Raw genomic sequence first — 20,322 nt, 5'->3', positions numbered from 1 at the left:
TCCAGGGCAAATCCCTTACTTAAAGACTGCATACGGACAGTCCTGGCATTCCAGGCTTCCCATAACCTGGGGTGAATGCAACTTTCCAGAGGTTGGGGGTATTTTCATTCTATAGACCAACACAGCTGGCCTATTTTCCATTTCCCAAACATGTTTGAGTCTGTTCATTTTATTCTGCCTGAGATGTACTTTCTCCCCTAATCTCTTATGGAAAACACCATTTAAAACACATTTAAAAAACTCGATCTTCACAGCTCAATCTCTCTTTTTAAAATGCCCTTTCTTATTGCCTTTATAATATTGATTGATACTTTACTTTCTTATCTCTCTTATTTCAATCTAAACCCTACTCCTCACAGAAAGGTCTAGCTCCCTGTTTGCGCCCCCCATCCCCACCGGACATTCCACAAATATCTACCAAGACAAATGAATTGGGACTTTCCCCTTTCTTCCATCTGCCTGACGAATAATTTACACTTTGCTCCAGTGGAAACATTTTGAGGTAGGAAAAGAATATAGGAATGGGAGATATTTGAGGAAATTTTAAGAATCTCTAATTTGTGATTATTTCACAGACATAAGCTGAGAGAAGGGGAAAGAATTCACAGCCACAGAAAGTGGGCTGCTTGAAGAAGACCTCATTTTCTCTGTTTTCTTAGGACCCTGCAGTGATGGGAAGCATTGTGGACCGATTAAGGGCTCTTTCATGAGCTCATTAACTTTTTATAGGAAACAAAGATCACTGAGTAATAGAGTGATTGTACAATGATAGACATAAATATTAATGAGGAAAGTGATGATTTTCTTGCATCAACACCCACTAAGGTCTATATAAGGTCTACAGGAGAAGGAAGGTTTTGGCTTCAAGGAAGTCCAACCGTGGACAAAGCAGGACTATTGTCCTCTAGTGTCATGACTTCAGACAGCTGCAGCTCCCTCCATAGTGGGGATAGGGGGTTCCTGAGGCCAAGCCTGCCTCCCTGTGCCTCTTGGCCAATGTGGTGCATGCCAACCGCGTCCGTGTGGGGTCCACCCCTCTGGGCCGACCCAGCCTCTGCCTGCCCCCCAGCTGCCACACTGCTTGTCCCTTGCCAGGGACCTGCCACATTCCCGGCAACATTGGGATCTGCGGGGCCTACGGCGAAGGCAGCCTGAACGGCCACAAGAAGGAGACCATGTGCTTCCTGAACGACCGACTGGCCAACTACCTGGAGAAGGTGCGGCAGCTGGAGCGCGACAACGCGGAGCTGGAGACCAAACTGCGCGAGTGGAGCAGGTGCCACGAGTCGAGCGTGTGCCTGGACTACCAGTCCTACTTCCGCACCATCGAGGAGCTGCAGCAGAAGGTGAGGCTGTACATAGGGTTTCACTGGTTCACGGCCATGCACTTTCATTTCCATGCTGTCTAAAGCAGACTGTACGGTCTGCAAAGCCTAAAATATTTACTATCTGACCTTTTTTTTTTTTTTTTGTGGTTTTTGGCTGGGGCTGGGTTTGAACCCGCCACCTCCGGCATATGGGACCGGCGCCCTACTCACTGAGCCACAGGTGCCGCCCTACTATCTGACCTTTATAGAGAAAATACTTCTGATCCTGGGTCAGCAGTGGAAATGATCTTTTTTTGAACTGTGGCAAGAGAATCTGTTGAGTGAAGACAAATGGGAATGCCTAGGGCATGAGATGTACGATTCGCCTCTGTAGGATGCTGGTTCATGTTTAGTTAGTTTTAGTGCTTACAATTCCTAAATCGCAGCTACTAAAACAGTACTAATTTTGTGAACCAAACTTAACTTCGCAACCTAACTTCCAAGCAGGGACTAGCATGACAGGAGTATTTTTCCCTGCTCTTGGTGAGCCCTTTGATTATCTACTCAATGCTTCTGAAGAGCCTGCATTTTAGTTTTGGAGACAGGAAGACAAAGAATGTCAAAATAGGGGTCATAGAAACCTGGCTAGATTCAGAGAAGACCTTTGCGGAGGTTGGACAACCAGAGTAAGGAACTTCTTATTTGGAATGGGTTCTACTTTATCTAAGACATCCGTAGCCCATCTGTTGTTCTGTGGCCTAGATTCCAGATCTTCTTCTTTATATTTGGCTAAGCATCACATCTGGCAAAATAAAATCAAATCTTTCTTATGTGACCAGTTGGTTCTACCTTCCATTGCCCAGTTCCTCCAACTCCACGCCTTCACCCTCTGCAAGAATTCTCTTGAACGTCCTCCTTCTGCTCCATGAAAGTATCTAGTCCATGTCTGGGAGTTTGTGTTGTCTAAGGAGATGCTGTAGTGTGAATGTTAGCCAGTGGAGTTTCTTCTGACTCAAGGTCACAGATGGCTCTGAGAACAGTAAATCACTCCCTGGGCTTACTTTCTTTCCCAGATCCTGTGCATCAAATCTGAGAACAACAGGTTGGTTGTGCAAATAGACAATGCCAAGCTGGCTACAGATGACTTCAGGACCAAGTGATTTGGGACTGAAAGGGGAGGGGGCAAGAGTCAGACTAGCTCACCTGGGGGTCTTCTCTCTTAATGTGCCATCGGGATGTAATTGATCAAGATCTCATCTAACAATAGCAACAGCCAGAGAAAACAAAGGCCATTAAGGCCAAGATCTTGAAAAAACCTTTTTTTCCCCAGTTGTTTAGCTTTTACAACATGCTCTAGAATGCACACTACACCTGGTGTCATTGTAAGAAACTTGTGTGCCAGGGAGGCAGGGATGGCATCTCCTTCACAGGTGGTGATGCTGTGGCTCAGAGTGCAGAAGTGACTGGCTAGAAGCCATGTGGCTATTGCGTGTCAGAACTGGGACTTGACCCTGAGTTTCTTACCAAATTTTCCTAAAAAACTTTTCTGCCTCAAAAAGGATATGTGTCTATGTTGCAGCTCGACTAATTTGTGAACTCTGCTGATTTGAGACAGATCACGCTCCACGGCCTGATACGAGGGCATGCGAAGGCCAAAGGGTTGAGTTGCAGCCTGGGTGTGGTGTTTTATTATTCTTCTCCAGGGCACTGGGGAAGCCTCGCTGTCCAGAGCTGAAGAAAGCATGTCCTTCCTCTCACTCTGGCAATGTGGCTTCTGCTCTGTCAGAGAATCCTGGGTCCCTCTTGTAGGGGTTTTGGGGCAGGAAGACCTGCAGTGGTCACACTGTGTTGCAATTGCTTGGTTACTTTGCCACTTCCCTTTTGGGCCATCAGCCTGCAAGGGCTGGCGATGGCTGTGTGTCCATCACAGTATCCTCAGTATCAGCTGATCTGCCTTGCTTGTCTTAGGCACTTGGTGTTGACCAAGCAGTGAATGTCCTGCTTATTTCTGGGCTCTGGGCACACCACACAGGAGAAGCCAACTGAGACTTGGGCTGCAGAGGGCAGGCAGAGGCTTTGTGGCTAAGCTGTGTCCTGCCGCCCCTTCCTGCCCTCTGCTCCACCTCCTGCACCTGCCCTGTTAACAGGTTCGAGACAGAGCACTCACTACACCAGCTGGTGGACGCTGACGTTTGCGGCCTGCGCAGGGTGGTGGACAACCTCACCCTGGCCAAGTGTGACCTGGAGGCACAGCTGGAGTCCCTGAAGGAAGAGCTGCTGTGCCTCAAGAAGAACCACGAGCAGGTGCGGGGGACTTGGTGTGATGCCATGAGACGTTCTGGGGTGAATTCAGGTTCTTTTGGGAAGAAGAGCAAGGCTTCCTCCTGTGGTAGGTGGCAGCTGCAAAGTGCGCACTGGCATTTGGTGGAGGCTGCTCTTCATGCAGAGCCTCTGAAACTGCTGGGCTGGCATGGGCAGTGGCTCATCTTTGGAGGGGCACAGGAAAACGACTGGGGAGGACAACCGGGGGCTTGGGGCTCTGGGTGTGGGGCAGCGGGGGCTCTACACGTGCTTACCTCCCCTTGCGCCCACAGGAGTCCTAGATTCTGAGAAGTCAGCTGGGTGACAAGCTCCGGATTGAGCTGGACACTGAGCCCACCGTGGACCTGAGCCGGGTGCTGGGGGAGCTGAGATGTCAGTACGAGACCATGGTGGAGAACAACCGGCAGGATGCGGAGCAGTGGTTCCAGGCCCAGGTGAGGGTGGGACCCAGCAGGGGGGAGCTGGCTTCCATCTGGGCAGGGAGGTGACGTGTGTACTTGTGCTGTAGTCCGAGAGCATCACCTGCAGGCCATGTCCTGCTCCGAGGAGCTGCAGTGCTGCCAGTTGGAGATCCTGGATTTGAGGGTTTAGCGAACGTCCTGGAGGTGGAGCGCCAGGCCCAGCATGCGCTGGTGATTCCCTCTGCACACGTGCGATGCTAGGCTGGGCTCCATTTCCCACTAGAGGTTCCACAGGGGTCAGTACAGACCTCACTTAAACATTGACCAGGAACACACAGCACTTTGGAAGAGCTTTCCTATAGTCATGGGTGCCGAGTGAGGGAATGCTAACCAGGTGAGCGGGCTTTGCAAGGGGAATGTTGCAGGTCTGTGAGGACGGGCACAGCGCAGTGCTAGTTCTCCCTGCTGGTGGCTGCTAGAGGGAGCAATTGCTCTCTGGACCCAGCAATGTCTTGGTGTCACAGCCTTACTGAAGAGGTTCAAGGCAGGGATTTTAACCCATGTCTGCCCTTCCTTGGCACCACAGAAGGACTGCCTGCAGAACTCCCTGTGTGAAGCCGAGGCCCGCTACGGCACGGAGCTGGCCCAGATGCAGAGCCTCATCAGCAACGTGGAAGAGCAGCTGTCCGAGATCCGGGCCGACCTGGAGCGGCAGAACCAGGAGTACCAGGTGCTGCTGGACGTCAAGGCCCGGCTGGAGGATGAGATCAGTACGTACCGGAAACTTCTGGAGAGCGAGGACTGCAAGTAGGTGCCCTGTGGCACCAATACCATTTGCAAAAGCGAAGACCTTTTACAGGGAATGACCTAAAAGGAGCCCTGGGGCCAGCCAGGGGTGTGGCATTGCAGACCTCATCACTGGGGACAAATTTGCTACTCAATAGTTGTGGTGAGTTTACATCTGACTGGACACAGAGGTGGTGTGCAGGAGTTTTCAGCTCACATCAATTTTTTTTTTTTTTATTCTTGGGGATTCATTGAGGGTACAATAAGCCAGGTTACACTGATAATTTTTTTTTTTTATTGTAGAGACAAAGTCTTACTTTATTGCCCTCGGTAGAGTGCTGTGGCCTCACACAACTCACAGCAACCTCCAACTCCTGGGCTTAGGCGATTCTCCTGCCTCAGCCTCCCGAGTAGCTGGGACTACAGGCGCCCGCCACAACGCCCGGCTATTTTTTTGTTGCAGTTTGGCCGGGGCTGGGTTTGAAGCCGCCACCCTTGGTATATGGGGCCGGCGCCCTACTCACTGAGCCACAGGCGCTGCCCTACGTCAATTGTTTTGTTGACCATGTTGTGTACTCCCAGTTGCTGGTCACTCGCTCAGAGAGCTAAAATACTGAGCTTTTAGTGCATGTAGGTTTCACTAAAGCCTCTCTGGAGGAAGTGTTTCAGTAACAGCCAGGGGTGTGTATGCTTTCTCTTTCATCTTACATCCACAACTGCACCCCGGGAAAGGGGAACACAGCCCTTTAAACAGTAGGAACACGATCAGCGCCGTGGTGGCTGAGGCCTGGCTAGTTCTTGCCCTGCTGGCTTTTCTGCCTTTCTCTCTGCTGGGTTCCTTCCCCAGGGGAGGCGACCCTGGCCTTGCGTACAGGCAATCCAAGCTCTGGCCCGGGCTCCACTTGTGGAACCTGGGCAAGTGACTGCTTCTTCTAGGCTTAGAGGAATATCTAAGGTCTAGAATTCTCATTCAATCTCAAATCCCAGGGTGTCTATGTGCTTCTTTCACTCACTTCTCATGCCAGTGTTTCAATCACTGTTTTTCTGTCCGCAGACTTCCTTGCAACCCCTGTGCGACCCCAGCTTTCAACACTCCCTGTCTAGCCCCTGTAGCCTGTTCCCTCTGCTCATTGACTGGAGGCTGATAAGCTCCCGGGGCCCAGGTCTTGGGAGACGGGAAGCCTCTTCAGCTCCCTGGGCCCCAGCTCTGCTGGCCTACCTGACCCTGCGCCAGCCAGGCAGGAGGGAAGGGGAGGGGGCTCTCTGTGGGTAGGATTCCCAGTTCTGCCCTCAGGCCCTGCTCTGGAGTTTGTGCTTCCTCCCCTCAGGCTGTCCTGAGTGCTCTGTCTTTCCTGTTGCTGCCTGTTCTCTCTGAGAGGAGGCAGGCAATGTTATTTTCATTTTGCTAATAAATTTCACTTCTGCAGCATACACAGCCCAGGGCCTGCAGGTCTCAGTTTGTCCATCCCACGCTGAGAGCCTGCTGGGCGCTCCCTGTCCTGGAAGCCACCCTTTCCTGTGGAAGCAGGGACTGTGCCTCACTCCCTAGAAAGGCCCCAGGGAGATGGCAGAGCCAGTGGAGACCGGGTTAAAAATGAGACTGCAGCAACCTGACAGAGGAGCAACACCCAGCCCTTGACCTGACCGAGCCTATTTGGAGCCAGGTTCACAGAGCTTTTAAAATACAGACACTAAGTAAAATCTCTCCTTTATCTGGATGAAGCCACCTGGTCCTCATGCAAAGGGAAAAGCTCAAGTCAGTGCTCTGCTGGGTCCCCCAGAAGTCCCTACTTAAGTCAAGCTGTTGTGATGGCCCATGATGAGCATGGCTCTGTGCTGAGCTCTGCAGACTTGCGACACAGGTCCTCACAACAAAGAAGGAATGGCTGTTACTATTCTCAGCTGGTGGCTGAGTCTAGACTTGAACCTCTAGCCTCCTTGAACCAGATCCAAAGCTCATTCTTTGGAAGCTTTGAAGGAGAAAAAATTAATATGAGAAGGTTTAGGGCAGTGGTTCTCAAAGTGTGTTCCTCCAACCAGTGTTGGCATCAGCTGGGAACTTCTTGGAAAGACAATCATTGAGTGCCCCCTGCCAGCCTTTCTGAATCAGTATTCTGTTTTATCATGGCTTCCGGGTGATTCTTACATAGGCTGAAGTTTGGGAACAAGTGGGTTAGGTGCTACATTGGGGAGTGAGCCCCTGCCTGACCAGAAAGGTCTGGCCTTGCTCTCCTTGTAAGTCCCACCGCTGAGGAATGGCTCATACCTTTGAGACAGTGCCTTTTCCTGGCACTGCAAACTTAAAAAGGTTAAATGATGGCGATTGCTGTATCTGTCAGACTATTAGTCCAGAAAGGTTCAAATAAGCTGACCCCCCACCCAAGTCTCAGACAAGCTCCACTAGTGAGCTTGGAATTTGCAGGCCATGGACACTTGACCCAGAATCTTGAAATTAAATTAAATAGAGGTTTGGGTATAACAGCTGAGGACCAGCACCTCTCCAGAATTCAGTATCCCAGATAACCAGAGAGGAGAAGCAGTGAGCTCCCCATCATTGGAGGCATACAAGCAGAGGCTTCACAACCACCTGGTGGGGATGTTGAGAGGCTCACCCAGACATCTAATGGGGTTGGTGGGACAGTTGTGACAGCTGTAGAGGGTCTTCTAGTCCCCATACTCTGTGGTCCCCTGCGTTCTAAGTCTTATTTGTCAGTGAAACCACAAATGTTAAAGTGAAGCCACTAAAACTGTGCTAGGAGCTGCTTTTTGTATCCCCCCCAACTCCTGTTCTGTGAACTCTCTGAATTGCAGTACCTCAGTGAGAAATTTACAAATACAGCTGATGGTGGTTTAATCCAGCCCATCTTGGTATGGGGCTATGGTGATCCCAGTCCCAAGCCCCAAGGGTGGAGAGGGCTTGAGGGGATCTGCTTTGTCCCTACTCTTGAGCCCAGAATCATGCCTGTTAGCCACTGTCCATGTGGACAGGACTAATATGCTTGGGTGGCATCAGGACCATCACAAGAAGCTCAAGAAGCTCAAGGCTGACAGGGGCTGCCACACCCTCCCTTCTTCTCTGGTGTTTTCTTTTCTTTTTCCTGAGTGGTGGAGGTGTTGGGCACAGGTGACACACCCCTTAGGCACCTACCCAAGAGTAGGTCTCAATAAAAAAGAGTGATCTTAATTTAGCACCTGGCCCAGTCACCCTTACCTCCTCCCTTTGTACTTAAATAGCTTCTTTCATCCAACAAGTTCAAAGCTGTCTAACAAAATAAACCCACTTATTCTTGCACCATGACAGCGTGGGCAAGCATTGTTCTTCCCATTTCAGGAAGAGAGAAGAGAAGGTGAGTCATTCAGTGGTTGAGAGATTCTTCTGGGGACATGAAATGAGTCAGAGGGCCCCCAGGGTGGTTGACCTATGTTTCTTGTGTTCACATCCAGTGCCTGACTGTCATTTATACTTTGATGAGACATTGGTGTGTGCGTGTGAAGTGGTTTGGGCTCCTGGGAAAAAATGCTGGGCAGAGGGGATTGTTATGTGCTGAGTGTATGTCTATGTGTGTGTGCACGCACACACGCACATGTGCATGCAAGCATGTTTGAGAGTGTGAAGAACTTTCCTGGAAACCAAACAGGCCATCATTACCACTATGCCCACCACCAGAATTGTTGTCATCACCATAATTATCATCACCACCACCATGTATCTTTTTCGTCACCATCACTGTTGTCAAAGTGTACATCTATTGAGCTCTTACTATTAACCAGGCACTGATCTGAATTATAGATACGTTTCTATACACTTAATCCTTACAGCAATCCTGGAAAGTCAATGCTATTTTTGCATTTTGCAGATGAGGAACCAATTCTCAGAGAGGTTAAGTAACCCACTCAAGGTCACTTAGCTGCTGGGTGGTGAAGTCAGGATTCAGATCCTGGCAGTCTGCTCTCAGCAACTCTGCTCTTAACCACCATGCTTCACAGAGGCCAAGCCTCAGATTTTGCCATCAGCAGGATGACAGAATCACAATGACTCAATTGTTTTAATTACTTTCCTTGAAGGAAATGAGAATGTTTATATTAGAGGAATGGTTTCTGAGTATTTAGGCCACAAAATGGGATGCAAGAAATGAAAGTTCTGTAGTGCCACACGGTAACTTGAAGCTCGGGCACTCTGACAGTTTCAATGACTGGGAATCGTCAGAGAAGCTCAATCCGCCCCCTGCCATTGCTCAAACTACTGTGCCTATTGAGGAGGAGGAGAAGGGAAATAGTCCAGATTCTCTTACAGATGTTCCCCGTCTCACCACTGACAAGAGCACCTTCGTATGTGTTGTCCAGGTTGAATCCCCCCAAGCTTGAGATGGGCAGAAGGGGCATCGACAGTCCCATGCGCCGTGGGAGGGACTCAGGTGTGGGGAGTGCAGTGACCCCTCCACAGCCTCTCAGCAGAGAGGGGCAGCTCCAGCCTCTCAAGCCCTGTCATCCTGCTTCTTGGCTGTGGCACTTTCCCCATATCCAACCGCCAGGTGCCTTGCAAGAGGTACATGTGGATAAAATGTCACATTCAGTCCACTCTCAAGTGCTGCATGGATTGTACAGGGAAAGGCACGCTTGGGTCTGGGCTGTCCCTAAGGATGACATTTCCAGTGCTGTCTCCCATCCTGCAGAGTCCTCCCCTGCCAATCTCAACATTTTAGGCTGAGCTTCTGGCCTTTTGCTGTTTCCTGGCCTCCCTCAGAGGAGGGTCCTTCTTGATGCTGGTAGTTGTACCTAAGCCTCCATTGCCTCCCTTTCCCCTCACTCCCCCTGGCTGTTGGACCTCCTATGCAACCTGCCTCATTCACATTAGCCTCTGAAGCCCCCCGGCCCCAGCAGGTCTCTCTGCTTGTGAGGGTGGCGTAGCTGTGTCTGCCCACTGGCAGGTGCACTTGGTGCCTCGTTTCCCTCCCCTAGTCTCTTTCCCTTTTCCACATCCTCTTTTGCATTTGCTTGAGTTACCATTTCTCTGCCCCACATCCCTGGAAGGGCTGCTCACATCGCAGGTGCCAAAAGCCTCTTTCACTTGCTCTGAAACTCATCTCAACACCCATGGATCCCATGTTGACATCACAGAGCTGAAGCAATGGGCCATCGCCACTGCCTATCTTGTGGTCTCCAAACCAACAAGGACAAAATATCAAAATACCTAATCTCGAGTGGTGCCTGTGGCTCAGTGGGTAGGGCGTCGGCCCCATATACCCAAGGTGGCAGGTTCGAATGCGGCCTCGGCCAAACTGCAACAAAAAATAGCTAGGTGTTGTGGTGGGCACCTGTGGTCCCAAATACTTGGGCAGGTGAGGCAAGAGAATTGCCTAAGCCCTAGAGCTGGAGCTTGCTGTGAGCTGTGATGCCACAGAACTCTTCCGAGGGCAGCAAAGTGAGACTCTATCTCTTAAAAAAAACAAAAAACAAAAAACTAATTTCTAGGCCCGGTTGAAGAAAAGATTCTTAAAGGGACAGGATTCTAAATGAGATCAGTTCTTTGAATCCTGCCTATGAGTCACCTAGAGAGTGGGACACAAATAAATCTCCTGCGGGACAGAGGTTAATGATCTGAAATGGCTTCAGCCCTTTACCTTGTGGCTGGGAATCATGGACTGGATTGAAATGGCCAGACTGCAGTTTGGGGCAGGATTTTGGGTGTGAGAAGAAGGTGGAAAGGGGCAGAGGAGAAGGAACTTTTGTGGGATACAGGTCCCATTTTTATTACATTATGCTAGCTGTGGCCCTGTCTGCTCAGCAGCTCTGGCAGCTGCTGGAAGGCAGGGACATGCCACATTGCCCTCTGCACCATGTCCTCTGCCCTGGTACTGCGCCAAGCACATAGCAGATATTCAATTGCTGCCTCAATGTGTTGTGTGTCTTTTTCTAATTACATCGTATTACATACAAATATTTCCAAATGTCCATCTCACACCTAAATACACATTATCTCATCTCTTTACCTTCTGGCTATTTCTGTTATATTTTGGGAACCCATCATGTCCTGCCTGAATCTTCATAAAAAGACGATCCTTTACCAGAGGTATGATTCTTCTGGCTCAGTTTATTCCTACGCCTACCATGGAGAAACCACCTAATCAATGAATTTTTTTTTTTGCCATTAAAGAAATATTTTATTTTGTCTGTATCTCTGAAGATGCTATTACTGTTAGTTTAGTAATATAAAGCTACTACATGTTATTTAATTGAAAAGTCTTGGGCTAGTCTCTGGAGAATTTTCATAGGCAAACTTTTCTGTGTGGGCTGGATCAGCAAACACACCAATAAAATCAATTTCCAGGAAGAATGGATCATTAACTTTATCAGCCAAAGTAAATCCTATAAAAGAGATCTTGTCGAGCAGAAGCTGAGACTGAAATCCCGGATTCTTCCTTGATTTGAGAAGAAAAATTTGGAAAAAGGAATATTGACCTTCTGCCAGTAGGGCCCCCCACGGGTGAACATGAAGTAACTGTACATTTGATTCTTCCTCTGGATAAAATCTGAGTCCTCCTTGATATTCACCATCCATGGTTGACCATCCCCACGGACCCGGAGATACAGAGTGTTAAACTGGGACCAATCATAAGACTTCCTCCTCTCAAAAGAACCCCTTGGTATCCTGGATATCATTGCACAGTATCCACTTTAGCTATTATCTCCATCATAAGGTCCCTCAGAACTCAGAGTTCCATAGAGCAGTGCACTTTGGTTATTCTTGCCCATTTTTTCTTTCTTTCTTTCTTTTTTTTTTTATTGTTGGGGATTCATTGAGGGTACAATAAGCCAGGTTACACTGATTGTATTCTTGCCCATTTTTAAGAATACTTCTGCCTCCAATTGTCTTATCAGAAGTCACTATCCACTTATTTAAATCTACTTTCCCACAGAACTGCCAGACGACCTTGGCTTGTTCCAACAAGACCTCATGCAGAAGGCGGCCTTCTGGCCCTATCCAATGATTCACAAGTTCATCCTTCAAACGCCTAAAATGGTCCTTTATTTCATCTCTAATTGCTTTATCAAAACTAACTTCTGGCTTCTCATCAGGAGAAGTTGTATCCAAGGCAACTTCCTGCTGGTGATGTTCCTGCAACCCGCCTTGAGTCTTCCTCTGTGAGGAGGCTTTGCCAGGAGCCACCACTGGTTTCTGAGGAATATTGGAACAATAGTCTGCAAAGTGAATACCCCAAAAAGGATGCAAGCCAATACTTGGCTTTGGGCATTTTCTGAGAATATAAGTGCTAGTCAGCAATTTGTGAACAAAAGCCATGGTTTAAAAAAAAAAAGTCAAAATGTAAATTTCTCCCTGAATCACCAGGGAAAAAAATCTTCAGCCAATAGCCCAATTCTACCTTTCCGCAGTCTGTGACTTCTGCTTGGGTCCTAATCAATGAATTTTGAACTAAGTTGAACTAAATAAAGGGTGTGGATGTGAAAATCTAATGACTGCTCAAGTGCTGTTTGAATGAATATACTTTGCAAATATTCCAATTATTAGGAAATCAAGAGAATACATGAAGTCTACCCCCAACCTACCTCAGGTCATAGGGAACTTACAATCCTGGGGTCCCATTTACTCCACTAACTCAAGAATCAAATTCACTCCAGTTCATTCCACCCTATTAAGATTTTGAAAACATTGCAAGAAAGAGGCTAAATTTATGAGAGATAGAAGCATTGTGTTTACTCACCAGCCAGTCTGTCTGCAGCCTCCATCCTGAATTCTTGTACCTTCTGGAGGGCAGCCAGCAGGGGAGAAGGAATCTCTAGGAGTAACTGGAAGATGACACGGGTCACCTGTTCTCTCCTGCATCTTCCATGTGGCTGCTGATTGGCCGTCACCTGCAGCCAGTGTAGGTCTGACCATCCTTGCTCCCCTTTTCCTTTTTCTCACCCATACTCTACTCATTCAGGAATGGGTAGCATTGCTCCTTTCTGACTCTCCACTGCCTGGGTGTAGACAGCAGCATAGTCCTTAGTCACCAACAAATCTCAGGATCATTGGAGTGATGCTCCTGTCTGCACAGCTTAGAGCAATGTCACTTCTTTCAGAGGCCTCAGGAGCTGTGAACCTGCACCTGTAGATCTTTTCTGAGTCACCTCCGTTCAAATCTTGCAGGATACTCAGCAGGGTGGGCGACATTTCTGTCCATCAGTTTAGTTTGTCTTGGGTACTTCTCAGCTTTGCACTGTCCAGGTTAGCCCGTTTGAAGATGGGCTAGCTTTGTCTGATTTGTGTGGCCCTGCACGGTTCCGAGAGTGTCCTCCAGCTTTCCTCCTTGCCTCTTCTTCTTGTTCTTACCTCTCCTTGTCTTCATCTCTTCCCATTCCTCTGATCTCTCTGCAATGTATGAGAATTCCTTTTTTGATTTTTTGTCAGTCTAATCCTTGGGTCTTCTCATACTTTGAACCTAAACATTCTCCTCTGACTTAAGCCTTCACGAGGCTACATCAGCCAATCAGTAGATAAGACCAAAGAGCTTGGAGAATGCTGTTGGCATTTAGTTTGTGCTCAGGGTAAAACTTCCCTGGGTGGGGAAGAAGAAAGGGCTGAGTAGAAATAGCTCCTTGCAGGAAAGCCAGTGCTTCAGAGCAGGCTGATAAGAGGAAGCAGGAGGCCTGTGCATTTATCAGTCAGATGCACGAGCCCTTCCATTCATCTACAGCCCAGATGAAATGAGACAGAAGCTGACGGTGACTGCCACTGCCTACCTGGCGTCCTTCCTCTGGGCAGTCTCAGTGGTACCTGCTGTCTGACCCACTTATTTCTCCCCATTTAATTGTCTTGGAGGAAAACAAAGAAATTTTGATTTTATTATAAGTCTAGGGCTTCTTTGTAGTGCTTTTCATCAGAATGGCATTATAATAAGCAGCGATGATGGTCCTGGAGAGTGAGGATGAGGGACCTTTTATCCAACGCTCAGGCAGAATGCCAGAGGAATGTGACCATGAAAGCTCAGTGAAGGGAAGGGCTCCAAAAAGATGTCAATAAAACTGCAGCTCTGGCTGGCAGCCAAAGCCATGGTGGAGGTTAGGGTGCTGGCGGTGTCTATAATTATGCAACTTTTGTGGATCAGAACTTTGGCCTCCTCTTCCGCAGATCTTCTGGTGCTTCTTCACCTCCTGGATCAACCCCAAAGGACTCCAGCCTTCCTTGCAACCCCCCCCTGCTTATGCTGTGCTCAGCATTTTCTTTCTGGATGCCCCAGTCCTTGGATTCAATCATGCAACTCCAGAGGCCTCCTTGGGTGCCTTTATAGCTTTGGTTCTTAGAGCGGGCAGCCTATAAGCCAGGAGGGATGGGAGGCCCAGGACACAATATGGCTTATCTTCCTGCTGTATGCATTTCACTTAGAGAATTGGGCAAAATGTTAGAAAGTTAAACTAGGAATTTAAAGGTGATTGTTAATGTTAAAGGTAACATAGATATATTATGGAATATAAGGTCATGAAGTTTTAAGATCAACTTCAGGTGATTTCTTGCCTGCAGAAGTCCCTTTTGTGGGCTGTCTCCCGATTTCCCTAATGTACATGCCCACCCTATTCTGCTGCTGTAGACACTGGTGGAAAAGTTTGACAAATACCTCCCGTTCCTTTCTCTCACATCTGCCTCCAGGCGACTTTCCCTAGATCATTTAAATGCATTTACATGGCTCGCTCATCATTTTCAGTTTGCATTTTTCAGCCTTCTTCAAAATGATCTCTTCCTCCAGAAATTTTCTTGTTCTCCAACGAATTACCAGTGCGTCCACCTTTACAATCCTTTCCTCTACAACTCTCTTAACTGATACAGGGGCATTATACAGCCCCTTAAAACACAAATAGCTGTCTGATCTTTTCAGCTATGGCCCATATTAACCCTAATTGTCCACCTCAAGTGTTCCAAGGCTTGGAATGCTACAACATTTAAAGATTTTTCTCTTAATGCAGAGAGAAACCATGTTCACTGATGCCACTTAATGCAACTTCTTTTCAAACCAATCTATGTTTCTCCCTAACAAGTGCCAGATGGGCCAGGACAGGAGTATGACTATGGCCCTGCAGGATCATGTGACACAAAAGAATGTCATTGGATAGACTAACACCTAGTTAGTGAGGCAGATCCCTGGGCTGGATGGTGTGAGCCCTTTGAAGGTCTACCGCAGAACTCTGATTTCATGGGTGTGCTGCCTAGAGAGGAGTCCTGACTTAGCAAGAAGCCCAAGTAAAGAATTTTATGGGACAAGGGACTCTTCTGAGGAAAGCAAATAACAGATTGAAGAAAAGGGCCTTTGAAAACTAGAGAAGAAATAAAAAGAAAAAAGACATTACATACTGTGTCCACACCCTCTGCAGGGGGATATAAATGCTAACCAGAGGATGGACACACACAGCTCTACGGCTTGGAGAACCTGACTCTGTCTTCAGCCCAGCACTCACTCCCTCCCTGCACCATGTCTTACTCCTGTGTCCTGCCCAGCCTCAGCTGCCGCACCAGCTGCTCCTCCCGGCCCTGTGTGCCCCCCAGCTGCCATGGCTGCACCCTGCCTGGGGCCTGCAATATCCCTGCCAATGTGGGCAGCTGCAACTGGTTCTGCGAGGGCTCCTTCAATGGCAGAGAGAAGGAGACCATGCAGTTCCTGAATGACCGCCTGGCCAGCTATCTGGAGAAGGTGCGGCAGCTGGAGCGGGAGAACGCGGAGCTGGAGAGCCGCATCCAGGAGCGCTGCCAGGAGCAGGATCCCTTGGTGTGCGCCAACTACCAGTCCTACTTTCGCACCATTGAGGAGCTCCAGCAGAAGGTGAGGGGCCTTGCTGTCATCTTGAAGCAAAGAGAGTTCGCTGTGACTCTCAATCTGCAATAGCAAAGTATATTTTTTGCTTCTATGCTGTCATAATTCTTGCTTCCCATTTTAACCTTCAAAATGGCTTTTTAAGCCATTTAAAAGAAGTTGATGGCTTCACATTTATTTTCAATCCTCACTAAGAAAGTTCTCTCTCCCCAGATCCTGTGCACCAAGTCTGAGAATGCCAGGCTGGTGGTGCAGATTGACAATGCCAAACTAGCTGCGGATGACTTCAGGACCAAGTGAGTGGATTGGAATTCACACGAGTGCCTGTTACCTTTGTCTAACTTCTAGTTAAAGAAAAGGGATTTCCTTAGCTTTACTGAAGAACAGCTCAACCTATCAGCTGTGATGAATTCTGCAGAGGACTGGGGAGAACTAGCAAAGGCATCACAAAAATAGATGAGGACTTAAATCAATCCGTCTGAGATGAATATTGGGTCTTGATGGAGGGTCCAGAACTCTCTATCTCCAGAATCTACTCATTGTAGATAGTGGGAGAAAACAAGCAGATGAGGTTATCAAAAATTCCTGTGAGTCTTGAAGGTCTGCCAGTTACTCTCTGACTCTGTCCTTGTGCAGGTACGAGACAGAGCTGTCCCTGCGGCAGCTGGTGGAGTCGGACATCAATGGTCTGCGCAGAATCCTGGATGAGCTGACCTTGTGCAAGTCTGACCTGGAGGCCCAGGTGGAGTCCCTGAAGGAGGAGCTGCTCTGCCTCAAGAGCAACCATGAGCAGGTGAGACCAGAAGTGAGAAATGATGAAGCCTTGAGTGGAGGGTGGGATTAGGGATTTGCAACAGCAGAATCCAGGGTATGGATACAGACTGAGGATGTTTTTATACATTTTATTTAAAACCACAAAAACATCATGATGAAAGAAACATTGAAAGAGAGAAAACATCTATGTTCCCAGATAGATATATCTTCACTCAAAACTGGTGCATTCTTTGAGTTCCCCAGAGCACCTCCATCTTCTTGTCATTGGTCATAGCAGAATGAGTCCTGAGTGCTGACATGCTATGCAAAGTCCTTTAAGCAAGCCTGATGAGTGTGGGTCTCTACTCTTTCAAAGTCTTGCTGAAGAATGTTTGGGGCTCCTTCTCTGTCTTGGGAGGGGCCACAGCATGCTCTTACCTCTTATCAAACACTTGATATACAAGAAGTGTTTGATATACAATCTGAAATTGTATAGCTGATATTTTGCATTCTGAGTTTCTCATAGCCAATCTCTATACTGGGAAAATTGTATGTCAATTAGATCATCCTTCAGTGGCATCCAGGCAAAACTTTGGGAATTCTTTTTGAAGCCAAGTGCCATGGGGCAGCCATGGTGAGGATGGGGCCATGTCACATGGAGTACAGGCCATTTTGCTTTGAGCAATTGAAGATTATTCCACTCATAGGTACTCATCTGAGAAAATGGATCAATAGGGCATGGACAAGAAGTGTCATTTCTTAGAGTCCATTCTTTGTTGAAGAGAGTTTCTCTTGTGTTTTCTACATTCATAGGAAGTCAACACCCTGCGTTGCCAGATTGGAGACCGCCTCAATGTGGAGGTGGATGCTGCCCCCACTGTGGACCTGAACCGGGTTCTGAATGAGACCAGGTGTCAATATGAGGCCCTGGTGGACACCAACCGCAGGGAAGTGGAGGAATGGTTCACCAGGCAGGTGGGCATCTAAGCATGTGGCCACTCAGCCCCCAGAGCCCTCAGGGTCCCTGAGACAGTGTCTGATCCTGTCTCCTCCCCTTGGGTATTTCAGACCGAAGAGCTGAACAAGCAGGTGGTGTCCAGCTCAGAGCAGCTGCAGTCCTGCCAGGCAGAGATCATTGAGCTGAGACGCACAGTCAATGCCCTGGAGATTGAGCTGCAGGCCCAGCACAACCTGGTGCGTGTGGCTCAGACCTGCTGGAGAGCAGGGGGAGGTTGGGGAGGTGGGGTTATGGGGTCATGGGGATGGCCTTGGGGGCACACAGTCTCCTTAGCTCTGGAATCTTGGGACTTCTTTGGAACCCCATGGAGAAACCTTTTAAGGAACAGCTATATGACATTCTTAATCTGTCCCCCATCCATCCCTAGAGAAACTCCCTGGAAAACACGCTGACAGAAAGCGAGGCCCGCTACAGCTCCCAGCTGGCCCAGGTGCAGTGCATGGTGACCAACGTGGAGGCCCAGCTGGCGGAGATCCGCTGTGACTTGGAGCGGCAGAACCAGGAGTACCAGGTGCTGCTGGACGTGCGTGCCCGGCTGGAGTGTGAGATCGAGACGTACCGAGGCCTGCTGGAGAGTGAGGACTGCAAGTGAGTACCTAGCTAGGTGTCTGAGGACGCTGCACATGTGAGTGTTCTGCTCAGTTGGGCACTATGCTAAGGTTGTATAGCTTCCAAGGAAATTTGCCTTCACTCCAGACATGCTCAAACAGAATTCAGGAAACAAAATGGCCATCACTTCAAACCTAAAATGGTTTGCTAGCAAGAATTGTTTGATATATAAACTCTACAGCCAAGTCTGTACAGTGCATTCTACTGGGCTGATATGTATGATCTCATGCTACGCAGTCAATGCCTTAGTTTTTACAATCCTGCATTGTGGAGGGGGTGCACCTCTACACACATAAGGGGTGCCTTATTTGGTCTCATGTTAATAATTGTCAGTAGGTAATCTGGATGACTATTTCCCTCACACTTGAGGTGAAGGAACTGGGCTTGGAGAACCTTGCTCAAGATCACCATCTAGAAATGGCCAGTTTTGAGAGCAGAATTCAGGATCTCAGAGTCTCTTTCTAGCACCTTGGCACCCTATGACTGGGAGGCCATCAGTAATGTGGCATTTAGCTGTGTAGGGGAGAGCCTGTACCTTCTCTAGGTGAGGCCAAGTCCTGGTGGGCTTTGTACTCTTTGGATCTCTCTTGTATGTGGTTTTGGATCTCTCCCCACTCACTTTTTTACATTATTCTTTTGTCTCCAGGCTGCCCTGCAACCCTTGTGCTACAACCAATGCGTGCGGCAAGCCCATGGGGCCCTGTGTCCCCAGTCCCTGTGCCCCCTGTGTTCCTTCTGTCCCCTGCACGCCCTGTGCCCCACGTCCCCGCTGTGGGCCCTGCAACTCTTTTGTGCGCTAGAACCCAGGGGAAGCCAGATGTGGGAGGATGTGGGTCCAGAGCTACCGAGCTTGCACCAGGCTGAGCTCATTCAATGACAATGAATACACAGTGTGCTGGACTGGCCCCTCTAAGGCAGTGGAGAAACACACCTGAAGTCTCCAGCCTCGCCCTTGCCTTCCCAGAGTCTGCTCCTTCCTTGGCCTGTTCAGATATTTCTCTGCTGTGCCAGCCAACGGCCCTCCCTTTTAACCTCCTAATAAACGTGATTTCCCTGGCAAAGTAGATGCTGTTCTCATTGATATTCATTTGTTTCAATGTGCTCATCACTCTCATACTCTATAAAAAGCCACTTGAAAGATGGCCATAAATGGTCTGACTCTTGGGTATAAGAGCCATTTCATGCCTGAGCAGATGGCTGGCCTGGCGCCTTGGACCCACGGGTGAGGCAGACAGGCTGGTGGGAAGGAGGGTGGGATGGTTGCAATTCTGCTGTCCCTGTTTCCTCTTGGACACAAGGACAAAATTCCTTCTGGAATTTTTCCCTTGATCTGAACATCTCCCAGAGCTGCTTGTGTCCAAATGTGAATGGAGGAGGCACAAGTGAGCTGGGGGCTGGAAGGAAGCTCTGGAAAACCCATCTTCATTCAGTAGGAGTTCTGGGTCCAGTGCTTAACATTCTGGGTTATTGTTGGTCTAGATGGTCCCAGCAAAGAGACCTTCTGGCTTGCCCTGCCATGCCTAGAACTTCCTCCTTTCCCTTGTGTGGGTTGATCATTGTCAGCCTGGGCTACCATCTTCTTTTTGCCCCTTCTTGAATGTGGGTCTTAGAGACCCCATCAACTCTTCCTTTGAAACATTAGCCTTTCTTAGTTCAATACATTCAATACCTGTTGAGTACCTACTTTGTGCAGAACCTGGGAGGTGGGGTGGGGGACACATAAAGAAAGATGTGGTTCCTGGCTGCAAGTTATTCACAATTTGTTCAAGGGGATAAAACTAGTCTCCAAATAGCACCACTGTAAGTCCTAGGCCCTACAGGAATTTTCTTTGCTGCGTCCCTGTTTTTGGGAATAGAAGAATGAATTCATAAACCATGGGTAAGCAAAAGGATAGATTTTTGTCACAGATAAGAGGGAAGCAAAGCCTCTGGCACAGTGAAGGGGGTCCTAGGTGGGCTCCTGCTTTTGGTTCTCTGTCTGGTTGTTTATATGCAGTTTCTAATCTTGCCTTTTTCCCCACAGGAAGGGAGTTTGGGGGAAATGGAATGTATGTCTAAAATACATTGCTGCCAAAGGCCTGTGGGCAGAAGTTAATTTTAAAACTACCATTGTGTAGGAATGTGGTCATGTTTGGGGCATTCTGCTCTTCCCGGGGAATGGTAGCTTAGATGGAACGTTGATCAAACATGTTTACAAGCCTGCTTAGGCCCAGAAAATACAGTCCATGTCTAGCCCTGAAAGGCAGGAGCCTGAACCACCAGCACTGTGATTACATACTGGGTGTTAGAAGTGACAGCGTTGGGGCCAGATGGCATATGACTTG

General features: G+C 48.5%; 1 protein-coding gene and 2 pseudogenes across 1 annotated transcript; 2 read left to right on the top strand and 1 right to left on the bottom strand.

The window, feature by feature from the left end:
- Nucleotides 1-912: 912 nt before the first annotated feature.
- Nucleotides 913-5,961, top strand: LOC128571123 (keratin, type I cuticular Ha7-like; annotated as a pseudogene).
- A 5,084-nt stretch (nucleotides 5,962-11,045) lies between these two features.
- On the bottom strand, nucleotides 11,046-12,116 carry LOC128571122 (complex I intermediate-associated protein 30, mitochondrial-like; annotated as a pseudogene).
- Nucleotides 12,117-15,266: 3,150 nt separating this feature from the next.
- LOC128570510 (keratin, type I cuticular Ha1) lies at nucleotides 15,267-18,906 on the top strand. The gene is made up of 7 exons (XM_053569735.1): nucleotides 15,267-15,627; nucleotides 15,832-15,914; nucleotides 16,255-16,411; nucleotides 17,185-17,346; nucleotides 17,440-17,565; nucleotides 17,757-17,977; nucleotides 18,645-18,906. The coding sequence occupies exons 1-7, from the start codon at nucleotides 15,280-15,282 to the stop codon at nucleotides 18,796-18,798; spliced, it is 1,251 nt and encodes a 416-aa protein (XP_053425710.1). The 5' UTR covers nucleotides 15,267-15,279; the 3' UTR covers nucleotides 18,799-18,906.
- Nucleotides 18,907-20,322: the final 1,416 nt, after the last annotated feature.

This window comes from Nycticebus coucang, chromosome 18 (genome assembly GCF_027406575.1).
Source record: "Nycticebus coucang isolate mNycCou1 chromosome 18, mNycCou1.pri, whole genome shotgun sequence".
In the NCBI taxonomy this organism is placed as follows: domain Eukaryota; kingdom Metazoa; phylum Chordata; class Mammalia; order Primates; family Lorisidae; genus Nycticebus; species Nycticebus coucang.
The sequence above is the reverse complement of the archived record's forward strand: the minus strand, read 5'-3'. Positions and strand labels throughout refer to the sequence as shown.